The following is a 12286-nucleotide window of genomic DNA, read 5'->3' as shown; positions in this document are numbered from 1 at the left end:
CTTGTAGTCGCGTTTAGTATATAAGTACACACACCTTAGACAGCGGCCCTTGTAGACCCGTTTGGAATATAAATACACCCACCTTGGACAGTNGACCCGTTTGGAATATAAATACACCCACCTTGGACAGTGCCCCCTTGTAGTCCTGTTTGGTATATAAGTATACCCACCTAAGACAGCGCCCCCTTGTAGTCCCGCTTGGTATATAAGTATACCCACCTAAGACAGCGCCCCCTGTAGACTCGTATGGTATAGAAGTATAGCCACTTTAGACAGCGCCCCCTTTTAGACCCGTTTGGCATATAAATACACCCACCTTAGACAGCGCCCCCTTGTAGACCCGTTTGGCATATAAATACACCCACCTTAGACAGCGCCCCCTTGTAGAACTGCCACGTAGTCCCGTTGTGTTCCACCTCAACTGTAGAGTCATCGACCATCCTCTTCACCTTCATTGTCTCCCCCACACACTACAACGAATAAGGATTTAGGTCAAGGTCATGCTGTATATGAAGGACAGCGACGATTCAGGGTCGTTCACAGTTACAAATAACATATTTTTACAGGCCACATATGAAAGAAGTTTCATGCCTGTATAGATCTACATTTTCAGGCCTTTACGTCTTTAGAAAACATTTTTTTTATAAATCCCAACAAACATTACTGGAATGTTTGATTGGTGGAACAGCTTTTCCTGTGACTGAATTTTAAAAAGATAGTCCGTGGACACAATAGACGTTTTAACATTGTTATCCTATCTATTTGGATGTCATTACACTCAGTACCAATCAGTGATCATACACTGATTACCGGAAAGATCTACCTCACTCATGCGCATGCTCCACCCCCCGTGCCCTCTCTGCACCTCCTTTAGTGATTCGGCCGGGAGATGGACGCAGACCTTGTCCCCGACCTTGAATTGCGACCTTGGCGGGGTAGGATTTGGAGCGTTTGGGGTGTTGGTCACTTTCGGTCTAATCCCGGTATCACCTGTCGTTCCTAAATCAATAAAGTATATGTACATGTAACAGCAAATGATATTTCATACATCATCTGTATCAATTAGAACATGGACGATGTGTCAACCCAAATGTCTTCCAAAAACAAGACACCATTTCGGTTTCAAATGGACGGCATACTAGTTCTGATGAACATTTACTATCGCGATTATGATATCATTGTTTAAATGATTCGTGTATCAATGGTCATTCGTATACAAGGACTTCTCGATAGCAGTACAATCGTCCTACCCACTTACCATCGACTGGCAGGTGTTCCCGGTAGTAGTAACACTTACCTGCGACAGGCAGGTGTTCCCGGTAGTGGTAACACTTACCGGCGACTGACAGGTGTTCCCGGTAGTAGAACACATACCGGCTACTGGCAGGTGTTTCCGGTAGTAGTATCACTTACCGGCGACTGGCAGGTGTTCCCGGTAGTAGAACACATACCGGCTACTGGCAGGTGTTCCCGGTAGTAGAACACAAACCGGCGACTGACAGGTGTTCCCGGTAGTAGAACACATACCGGCTACTGGCAGGTGTTCCCGGTAGTAGAACACATACCGGCGACTGGCAGTTGTTCCCGGTAGTAGAACACAAACCGGCGACTGACAGGTGTTCCCGGTAGTAGTAACACTTACCGGCGACTGACAGGTAAACCCGATAGTAGTTACACTTACCGGCGACTGACAGGTGTTCCCGGTAGTAGTAAGACTTACCGGCGACTTACATGTGTTCCCGGTATTAGTTACACCCACCGGCGACTGACAGGTGTTCCCGGTAGCAGTAACACTTACCGGCGACTGGCAGGTGTTCCCGGTAGTAGTAATACTTACAGACGAATGACAGGTGTTCCCGGTAGTAGTTACACTTACCGGCGACTGACAGGGGTTCCCGGTAGTAGTAACAATTACCGGCGACTGACAGGTGTTCCCGATAGTAGTAACACTGACCGGCGACTGACAGGTGTTCCCGGTATTAGTTACACTTACCGACGACTGACAGGTGTTCCCGGTAGTAGTAACAATTACCGGCGACTGACAGGTGTTCCCGATAGTAGTTACACTTACCGGCGACTGGCAGGTATTCCCGGTAGTAGTAATACTTACCGGCGACTGACAGGTGTTCCCGGTAGTAGTAACAATTACCGGCGACGGACAGGTGTTCCCGATAGTAGTAACACTGACCGGCGACTGACAGGTGTTCCCGGTAGTAGTAACACTGACCGGCGACTGACAGGTGTTCCCGCTAGTAGTAATACTTACAGACGAGTGACAGGTGTTCCCGGTAGTAGTTACACTTACCGGTGACTGACAGGTGTTCCCGGTAGTAGTTACATTTACCGGCGACTGGAAGGTGTTCCCGGTAGTAGTAACACTTACCGGCGACTTACAGGTGTTTCCCGTAGTAGAACACAAACCGGCGACTGACAGGTGTTCCCGGTAGTAGTAACACTTACCGGCGACTGGTAGATGTTCCCGTTAGTAGTAACACTTACCGGCGACTGGTAGATGTTCCCGTTAGTAGTTACACTTACCGACGACTGGCAGGTGTTCCCAATAGTAGTAACACTTACCATCGACAGACAGGTGTTCCCGGTAGTAGTAACACTTACCGACGACTTACAGGTGTTCCCGGTATTAGTTACACTTACCGGCGACTGACAGGTGTTTCCGGTAGTAGTAACACTTACCGGCGACTGGCAGGTGTTCCCTGTAGTAGTAAAAGCCCTGCGCCTCCTCGACACACTTAACGTCCACCTTCCCCTGGCTGCCCACTCGGTACACGTTCGACTCGTCGTTTGGCCATTTCACCTTCACCGCATTTCTCGTACCAATTGCAGACCCGTAAGGTCGGATGTCAACTACGGACCCTTTGGACCCCATACCACCTTCATATAACAGCAGTACTGTGAACGGTGTGTGATTGATACACATGCAACTCTCAAATGTTGTTTTATTGGATATAAATGTAATTACATTACGCTGAGGTGACAAGACGTAACACAATAATAGTGTAGTGCTCGAGTGAAAATGTACACGTGACTCAATGTTTGCTGTAACATCGATATAAATGTGATACAAATATCGATATCGACACAAATTTATGAAATAACTTCCTTCTTTTTTATTGCAAATTAGGCCATTTGTAGTAATGCGCATGCGTACCATCCTGGTCGCCGAACTCCCAGTGAGGTCCCCTCTGAACCTTGGCTCCGGGGAAGATTCCTAGGGCCCGGATCTTGGTACCAATGGACCTCTTCGATACGGTCACCCTACAGCAGTAGTATATAATGTATAGTGGGTGTGAGCGAGGACACTCCATAGTAACGTATTCCTTTTCTAGGAATGGTTGTTGTTTTATGACTTACGGATTACACATAACGCCATTAAAATTAAGTCATATCCTACGTCTATATACATTAATTATATTGAGCTAGAATTAGTCGCTAATGACATTTAAATGTTTGTTTCTCTCTAACACCAATCCCAGGACGATGTAACGCGCGAGCTGCTGCTATACATAATTTAGCATTAGCTGGTCCATGGGCTGATTTTTGTCGTTTTCGTTACCCGACGGTATCCATTTATTTATTGATACGTTCTTTCGTTACCGGACACGATAAACAAATAAGGATACAAATGCACATTTTAAAGATTAGTAATGATACATGTATGCAGCACGTGTCGTGCCCTACATAATGTCAGATTTAACTGGTTAATATGACCAATATGTCGTGCCCTACATGATGTCAGATTAAACAGGTCAATATGACCAATATGTCGTGCCCTACATGATGTCAGATTTATCTGGTTAATATGACCAATATGTCGTGCCCTACATGATGTCAGATTAAACAGGTTAATATGACCAATATGTCGTGCCCTACATGATGTCAGATTAAACAGGTTAATATGACCAATATGTCGTGCCCTACATGATGTCAGATTAAACAGGTTAATATGACCAATATGTCGTGCCCTACATGATGTCAGATTAAACAGGTTAATATGACCAATATGTCGTGCCCTACATGATGTCAGATTAAACAGGTTAATATGACCAATATGTCGTGCCCTACATGATGTCAGATTAAACAGGTTAATATGACCAATATGTCGTGCCCTACATGATGTCAGATTAAACAGGTTAATATGACCAATATGTCGTGCCCTACATGATGTCAGATTAAACAGGTTAATATGACCAATATGTCGTGCCCTACATGATGTCAGATTAAACAGGTTAATATGACCAATATGTCGTGCCCTACATGATGTCAGATTAAACAGGTTAATATGACCAATATGTCGTGCCCTACATGATGTCAGATTAAACAGGTTAATATGACCAATATGTCGTGCCCTACATGATGTCAGATTAAACAGGTTAATATGACCAATATGTCGTGCCCTACATGATGTCAGATTAAACAGGTTAATATGACCAATATGTCGTGCCCTACATGATGTCAGATTAAACAGGTTAATATGACCAATATGTCGTGCCCTACATGATGTCAGATTAAACAGGTTAATATGACCAATATGTCGTGCCCTACATGATGTCAGATTAAACAGGTTAATATGACCAATATGTCGTGCCCTACATGATGTCAGATTAAACAGGTTAATATGACCAATATGTCGTGCCCTACATGATGTCAGATTAAACAGGTTAATATGACCAATATGTCGTGCCCTACATGATGTCAGATTAAACAGGTTAATATGACCAATATGTCGTGCCCTACATGATGTCAGATTAAACAGGTTAATATGACCAATATGTCGTGCCCTACATGATGTCAGATTAAACAGGTTAATATGACCAATATGTCGTGCCCTACATGATGTCAGATTAAACAGGTTAATATGACCAATATGTCGTGCCCTACATGATGTCAGATTAAACAGGTTAATATGACCAATATGTCGTGCCCTACATGATGTCAGATTAAACAGGTTAATATGACCAATATGTCGTGCCCTACATGATGTCAGATTAAACAGGTTAATATGACCAATATGTCGTGCCCTACATGATGTCAGATTAAACAGGTTAATATGACCAATATGTCGTGCCCTACATGATGTCAGATTAAACAGGTTAATATGACCAATATGTCGTGCCCTACATGATGTCAGATTAAACAGGTTAATATGACCAATATGTCGTGCCCTACATGATGTCAGATTAAACAGGTTAATATGACCAATATGTCGTGCCCTACATGATGTCAGATTAAACAGGTTAATATGACCAATATGTCGTGCCCTACATGATGTCAGATTAAACAGGTTAATATGACCAATATGTCGTGCCCTACATGATGTCAGATTAAACAGGTTAATATGACCAATATGTCGTGCCCTACATGATGTCAGATTAAACAGGTTAATATGACCAATATGTCGTGCCCTACATGATGTCAGATTAAACAGGTTAATATGACCAATATGTCGTGCCCTACATGATGTCAGATTAAACAGGTTAATATGACCAATATGTCGTGCCCTACATGATGTCAGATTAAACAGGTTAATATGACCAATATGTCGTGCCCTACATGATGTCAGATTAAACAGGTTAATATGACCAATATGTCGTGCCCTACATGATGTCAGATTAAACAGGTCAATATGACCAATATGTCGGGCCCTACATTATTTCAGATTAAACAGGTTAAATATGACCAATATGTCGTGCCCTACATGATGTCAGATTAAACAGGTTAATATGACCAATATGTCGTGCCCTACATGATGTTAGATTAAACAGGTCAATATTACCAATTTGTCGTGCCCTACATGATGTCAAATTAAACAGGTCAATATAACCAATTTGTCGTGCCCTACATGATGTCAGATTAGACAGGTTAATATGACCAATATGGCGTGCCCTACATGATGTCAGATTAAACAGGTTAATATGACCAATATGTCTTGCCCTACATGATGTCAGATTAAACAGGTTTATATGACCAATATGTCGTGCCCTACATGATGTCAGATTTAACAGGTCAAGATGACCAATTTGTCGTGTCATGCAGAGTATTGGATTATGCAGGTTTCAACGTACATTGTAAAGTGAATATGGTTAAGTGAACAAGATTACATACATACTCAAATTTTGTAACGCTCTACCAAAATATTATATATATTACCACGTGCCGCCGGACCTGTCCATACGCTTGAAGGCGTGGTCTAGGCTGTGGGCGTTCGTGAAGTAGCACTGACTACAGAGGTCAACATCCGGGCACTGTGTACACTGCCAGCGCATGCCATGTATGCAATTCTTATTTTTGCAATTCTTACAGTTCACCCCCGTATGCTTTGCACCTGAAATGGTTACAACAAGTGAGTATTGATGTCTAATCAGTATGGCTACCAATTGCTAGAATAAAAAGTTAACTAAGTGAAGAAAATAAGGGGAATTGTTCCCCAGACACTGGGCTAGATGTCACGTGACAACCGGACTGGTGGTGGCTAAATTAACTAAACACTGAGTAGATGTCACGTGACAACCGGACCGGTGGTGGCTAAATTAACTAAACACTGAGTAGATGTCACGTGACAACCGGACTTGTGGTGCCTAAATTAACTAAACACTGAGTAGATGTCACGTGACAACCCGACTGGTGGTGGCTAAATTAACTAAACACTGGCTAAATGTCACGTGACAATCGGACTGATGATTGCTAAATTAACTAAACACTGGCTAAATGTCACGTGACAATCGGACTGATGATTGCTAAATTAACCAAACACTGAGTAGATGTCACGTGACAACCGGACCGGTGGTGGCTAAATTAACTAAACACTGGCTAACTGACACGTGGCAAGCGGACTGGTGGTGGCTAAATCCACTAAACACTGGCTAGATGTCACGTGACAACCGGACTGGTGGTGGCTAAATTAAGTAAACACTGGCTAACTGACACGTGGCAAGCGGACTGGTGGTGGCTAAATCCACTAAACACTGGCTAGATGTCACGTGACTACCGGACTGGTGGTGGCTAAATAACCTAAACACTGGCTAGATGTCACGTGACAACCCGACTGGTGGTGGCTAAATTAAGTAAACACTGGCTAACTGACACGTGGCAAGCGGACTGGTGGTGGCTAAATAAACTAAGCACTGGCTAGATGTCACGTGACTACCGGACTGGTGGTGGCTAAATTAAGTAAACACTGGCTAACTGACACGTGGCAAGCGGACTGGTGGTGGCTAAATAAACTAAGCACTGGCTAGATGTCACGTGACTACCGGACTGGTGGTGGCTAAATAAACTAAGCACTGGCTAGATGTCACGTGACAACCGGACTTGTGGTGCCTAAATTAACTAAACACTGGCTAAATGTCACGTGACAATCGGACTAGTGGTAGTTAAATTAGCAAACCACTAGCTAGATGTCAAGTGACACCCGGTCTGGATTAAACAGGTTAATATGCCCAATATGTCGTGCCCTATATTATGTCAGATTAAACAGGTTCATATGACCAATATGTCGTGCCCTCCATGATGTCAGATTAAACAGGTTAATAAGACCAATATGTCGTTCCCTACATGATGTCAGATTTAACTGGTTAATATGCCCAATATGTCGTGCCCTATATTATGTCAGAGTAAACAGGTTAATATGACCAATATATCGTGCCCTACATGATGTCAAATTATACAGGTCAATATGACCAATATGTTGTGCCCTACATGATGTCAAATTAAACAGGTCAATATAACAAATTTGTCGTGCCCTACATGATGTCAGATTAAACAGGTTTATATGACCAATATGTCGTGCCCTACATGATGTCAGATTAAACAGATTAATATGACCAATATGTCGTGCCCTACATGATGTCAGATTTAACTGGTTAATATGCCCAATATGTCGTGCCCTACATGATGTCAGATTTAAGTGGTCAATATGATCAATATGTCGTGCCCTACATGATGTCAGATTAATCAGGTCAATATGACCAATATGTCGTGCCCTCCATGATGTCAGATTAAACAGGTCAATATGACCAATATGTCGGGCCCTACATTATTTCAGATTAAACAGGTTAAATATGACCAATAGGTCGTGCCCTACATGATGTCAGATTAAACAGATTAATATGACCATTTAACAGGTTTATATGACCAATATGTCGTGCCCTACATGATGTCAGATTTAACAGGTCAAGATGACCAATTTGTCGTGTCATGCAGAGTATTGGATTATGCAGGTTTCAACGTACATTGTAAAGTGAATATGGTTAAGTGAACAAGATTACATACATACTCAAATTTTGTAACGCTCTACCAAAATATTATATATATTACCACGTGCCGCCGGACCTGTCCATACGCTTGAAGGCGTGGTCTAGGCTGTGGGCGTTCGTGAAGTAGCACTGACTACAGAGGTCAACATCCGGGCACTGTGTACACTGCCATCGCATGCCATGTATGCAATTCTTATTTTTGCAATTCTTACAGTTCACCCCCGTATGCTTTGCACCTGAAATGGTTACAACAAGTGAGTATTGATGTCTAATCAGTATGGCTACCAATTGCTATAATAAAAAGTTAACTAAGTGAAGAAAATAAGGGGAATTGTTCACCAGACACTGGGCTAGATGTCACGTGACAACCGGACTGGAGGTGGCTAAATTAACTAAACACTGGCTAACTGACACGTGACAACCGGACTGGGGGTGGCTAAATAAACTAAACACTGGCTAGATGGCACGTGACAACCGGACTGGTGGTGGCTAAATTAACTAAACACTGGCTAACTGACACGTGACAACCGGGCTGGTGGTGGCTAAATTAACTAAACACTGGCTAACTGACACGTGACAACCGGACTGGGGGTGGCTAAATTAACTAAACACTGGCTAACTGACACGTGACAACCGGACTGGCGGTGGCTAAATAAACTAAACACTGGCTAGATGTCGCGTGACAACCGGACTGGTGGTGGCTAAATAAACTAAACACTGGCTAGATGTCGCGTGACAACCGGACTGGTGGTGGCTAAATAAACTAAACACTGGCTAGATGTCGCGTGACAACCGGACTGGTGGTGGCTAAATAAACTAAACACTGGCTAAATGTCACGTGACAACCGGACTGGGGGTGGCTAAATAAACTAAACACTGGCTAGATGTCACGTGACAACCGGACTGGGGGTGGCTAAATTAACTAAACACTGGCTAACTGACACGTGACAACCGGACTGGGGGTGGCTAAATAAACTAAACACTGGCTAGATGTCGCGTGACAACCGGACTGGTGGTGGCTAAATTAACTAAACACTGGCTAACTGACACGTGACAACCGGACTGGTGGTGGCTAAATAAACTAAACACTGGCTAGATGTCACGTGACAACCGGACTGGTGGTGGCTAAATTAACTAAACACTGGCTAAATGTCACGTGACAATCGGACTGATGATGGCTAAATCAACTAAACACTGAGTAGATGTCACGTGACAACCGGACTAGGGATGGCTTAATTAACTAAAAACTAGCTAGACGGCACGTGACAACCGGATTGGTGGTGGTTAAATTAACTAAACACTGGCTTGATGTCACGTGACAGTCGTACTGGTGATGGCTTAGTTAATTACTTTACAATGGCTAGTCACGTGACAACCGGACTAGTGGTAGTTAAATTAGCAAAACACTAGCTAGATGTCAAGTGACAACCGGTCTGTTGATGTCTAGACTAATGGACATCTGTTGTACACACACAAATTTACTTATTTATCTCACAAAGAAATTCACTCGAACGAAGCACGGTAACGATAGTATATTCCTTGTCTAAGCCTTGCTGTTGAGTCCAAAACGATTCAAAAGAAAAGCTAGTATGACGTCGCCCTTATGAAGATGACTATTTTACTCAGTATCATTTTATTCTATGTCATTGTTTGGTGCAAGTTGACCGTTTGGCATATGCTATCAACAGGGATCTAAAACAAGTGTCAAAAGAAAGGACTAGGGGCGTTAAGGGTAATTTCCGGCCTCATCGGGGATTTAGTTGTTAAATTCGTAATCTGGAATAAATTTAGTACGCAAAGATGAAATTTCAAATTAATTCGACAATTCGTATATGAGATATGGCATTGCAAAGAGAGACATAACCTGCATGTGCGTGATTTTCGTCTATCGTGCGCTCTTTAGTGGAAGATTGGCTGTTTTGAGGGAAATGACGTAAACACTCTTCAATTTTTGCAACTAACAAATACCTATTTAACATGCTTAAACATTGTCATACCAGTGTTCATTCGTGGAAAGGATTTTTGTTTAACACATGCAGAGGCTTTTTAACTATCCAAAAACACCATATGCTGGCTATTTCGGTTGTTATTGTAGGACATCTACGCATGCGCATTGGAAAAAACGGCATTAAGGAAGATAGCGAGTCAAGTAACCAGAATGTCCACAAGGTTACTATGTGTTACTTGCCATCTGTAAGGAGAGATCACTCTCTTGTATTTACTTATAACCTTCATATAATACTTATGTTTTTATTTTGTATTAAACTGGACATACATAGTACATATATATACGTAAATAGAATTACGATGCTTACCGATAGGGGCATTATCCAAAATCCGCAAGTCATATTTGCCTCCTTTGCCCGCTCGGCAGTTACTTTTTCCGCCTTTGTCCCAGATCACGTCGTAGTTATCCTTATCATCCTTGACAACCGTTCCCATGTGACCTTCACCTTGATCGACGTTTCCATGGCTCCAGTCTGGACCACGCACAACACGCAAGCCCACAGACATGTTTTATACACACGTAGCTTCTGTAAAACAAACAAATACCCCAAAGTGATGGTGCAAAAGGATTGCAAGAAATGACATACACTAAACGATAAAATATCTAATTAAAGACCTAATAAAATCTAATGAGCTAGAAACATGATGTATCAATTAATACCTAGTATACCTGGTGAATATCCTCTCCTAGCCAGTATGACATGTATAGCATTGCCATACTCTATCAGTGAGTGTAGAAGGTCTCATCATCACATCACATCCTTTTGTCCCCTCCCCCACGACCAGTATGGTGTGGCTGTACAATTGTACAGTAAGGAACATAAAACCACTAAAGATTTTAGAGTATGGACGCCAAATCACAAACCTAACAATTTTACAGTATCAGTGATCGTTATATTTTGCATACAAACTCGGACTCCTAACAACGTCTTTCCCTGAATATGAGTTTTATAGCGCAAACTTTGTAAGTCCGACTTTTAATTGCGGGCAATTTTCAATTTTGATTGAAATGCCAACTGTTTACAAACAAACGTTATCTTTTTGCAGAATTTGAATGTTTTAAATGATGAGTTTGATTTAGAACACAGCTCTCCAGATAGACATTTATACAAACTCGTATAGAGATGTATACCGAGTTCTTCAACTTCAACAATTGATCTAGATGTGACGTTTTTAATTTAATCAATAAGATGCATGTTTTTATTGTTCTACTATTGTAAATGTATGTTTAGAGAAAGAGCTGACAAGTTGTCTTATCTCTTCGTCAACGATTTGCAAAGACTGTGGCAACTTACCGATCTAGTTTCGGTTTACATATATAAAGCATTGATCAGGAATACGATGTAATTAAAAACAACCAACATGATAAGGATTTCCACTTTTTATTACATCTACATGTATGGATTGTAACATTTTATGTTCTTAAACAATATCACTCTTTAACAAAAACTCTCTTATTTTTTAGTTTCGGTTTATGTATACGAAACCGATAGTCAATTATATTATTTACGCTTATGTTCAAATTTATTCATCATTCATTATGACAATTTCTGAATCTGATGACAACATTATCACTCACCTCTCGAGGTGTCCTGTATAAGTGACCGTGTCCGGTTCCGGACTGTCTCGATGGGGTGTTTATGGAGACTGTTATGATACAGGAAGGTAATCACACGAAATCCCCATAACTCGGTATGGAAACCCATGCTTGCTCAAACACCAGATTTGGGTCAGAAATGTCTCATCTTCTCAATTTTATTTATAGTTAAATTCCTGACTAGTACAGGAATTTTTGCTGATAATTTAGTATTTTAAAATTGTAATCGCGACAATCAAAACCACCACGTAAAGTACAAAATAGCCATCACAACGTAAACCTGTCAATTTGTCATAACCACGTAAAGTATACTGTCAAATAACCACGTAAAGTATACTGTCAAATAACCACGTAAAGTATACTGTCAAATAACCACGTAAAGTATACTGTCAAATAACCACGTAAAGTA

General features: G+C 41.8%; 1 protein-coding gene across 1 annotated transcript; it reads right to left on the bottom strand.

Moving 5' to 3' along the window:
- Positions 1–302: 302 nt before the first annotated feature.
- Positions 303–11965, bottom strand: LOC110455206 (E3 ubiquitin-protein ligase MIB2-like). Its single transcript, XM_021505189.1, has 7 exons — positions 11860–11965; positions 10589–10807; positions 8335–8509; positions 3170–3276; positions 2695–2892; positions 824–999; positions 303–470 (listed from the first exon to the last, which is right to left on the bottom strand). The coding sequence occupies exons 2-7, from the start codon at positions 10785–10787 to the stop codon at positions 318–320; spliced, it is 1008 nt and encodes a 335-aa protein (XP_021360864.1). The 5' UTR covers positions 10788–10807; positions 11860–11965; the 3' UTR covers positions 303–317.
- Between the last annotated feature and the right edge of the window lie 321 nt (positions 11966–12286).

Source organism: Mizuhopecten yessoensis, unplaced genomic scaffold, assembly GCF_002113885.1.
Source record: "Mizuhopecten yessoensis strain PY_sf001 unplaced genomic scaffold, ASM211388v2 scaffold8165, whole genome shotgun sequence".
Classification (NCBI taxonomy): Eukaryota; Metazoa; Mollusca; class Bivalvia; order Pectinida; family Pectinidae; genus Mizuhopecten; species Mizuhopecten yessoensis.
The sequence above is the reverse complement of the archived record's forward strand: the minus strand, read 5'-3'. Positions and strand labels throughout refer to the sequence as shown.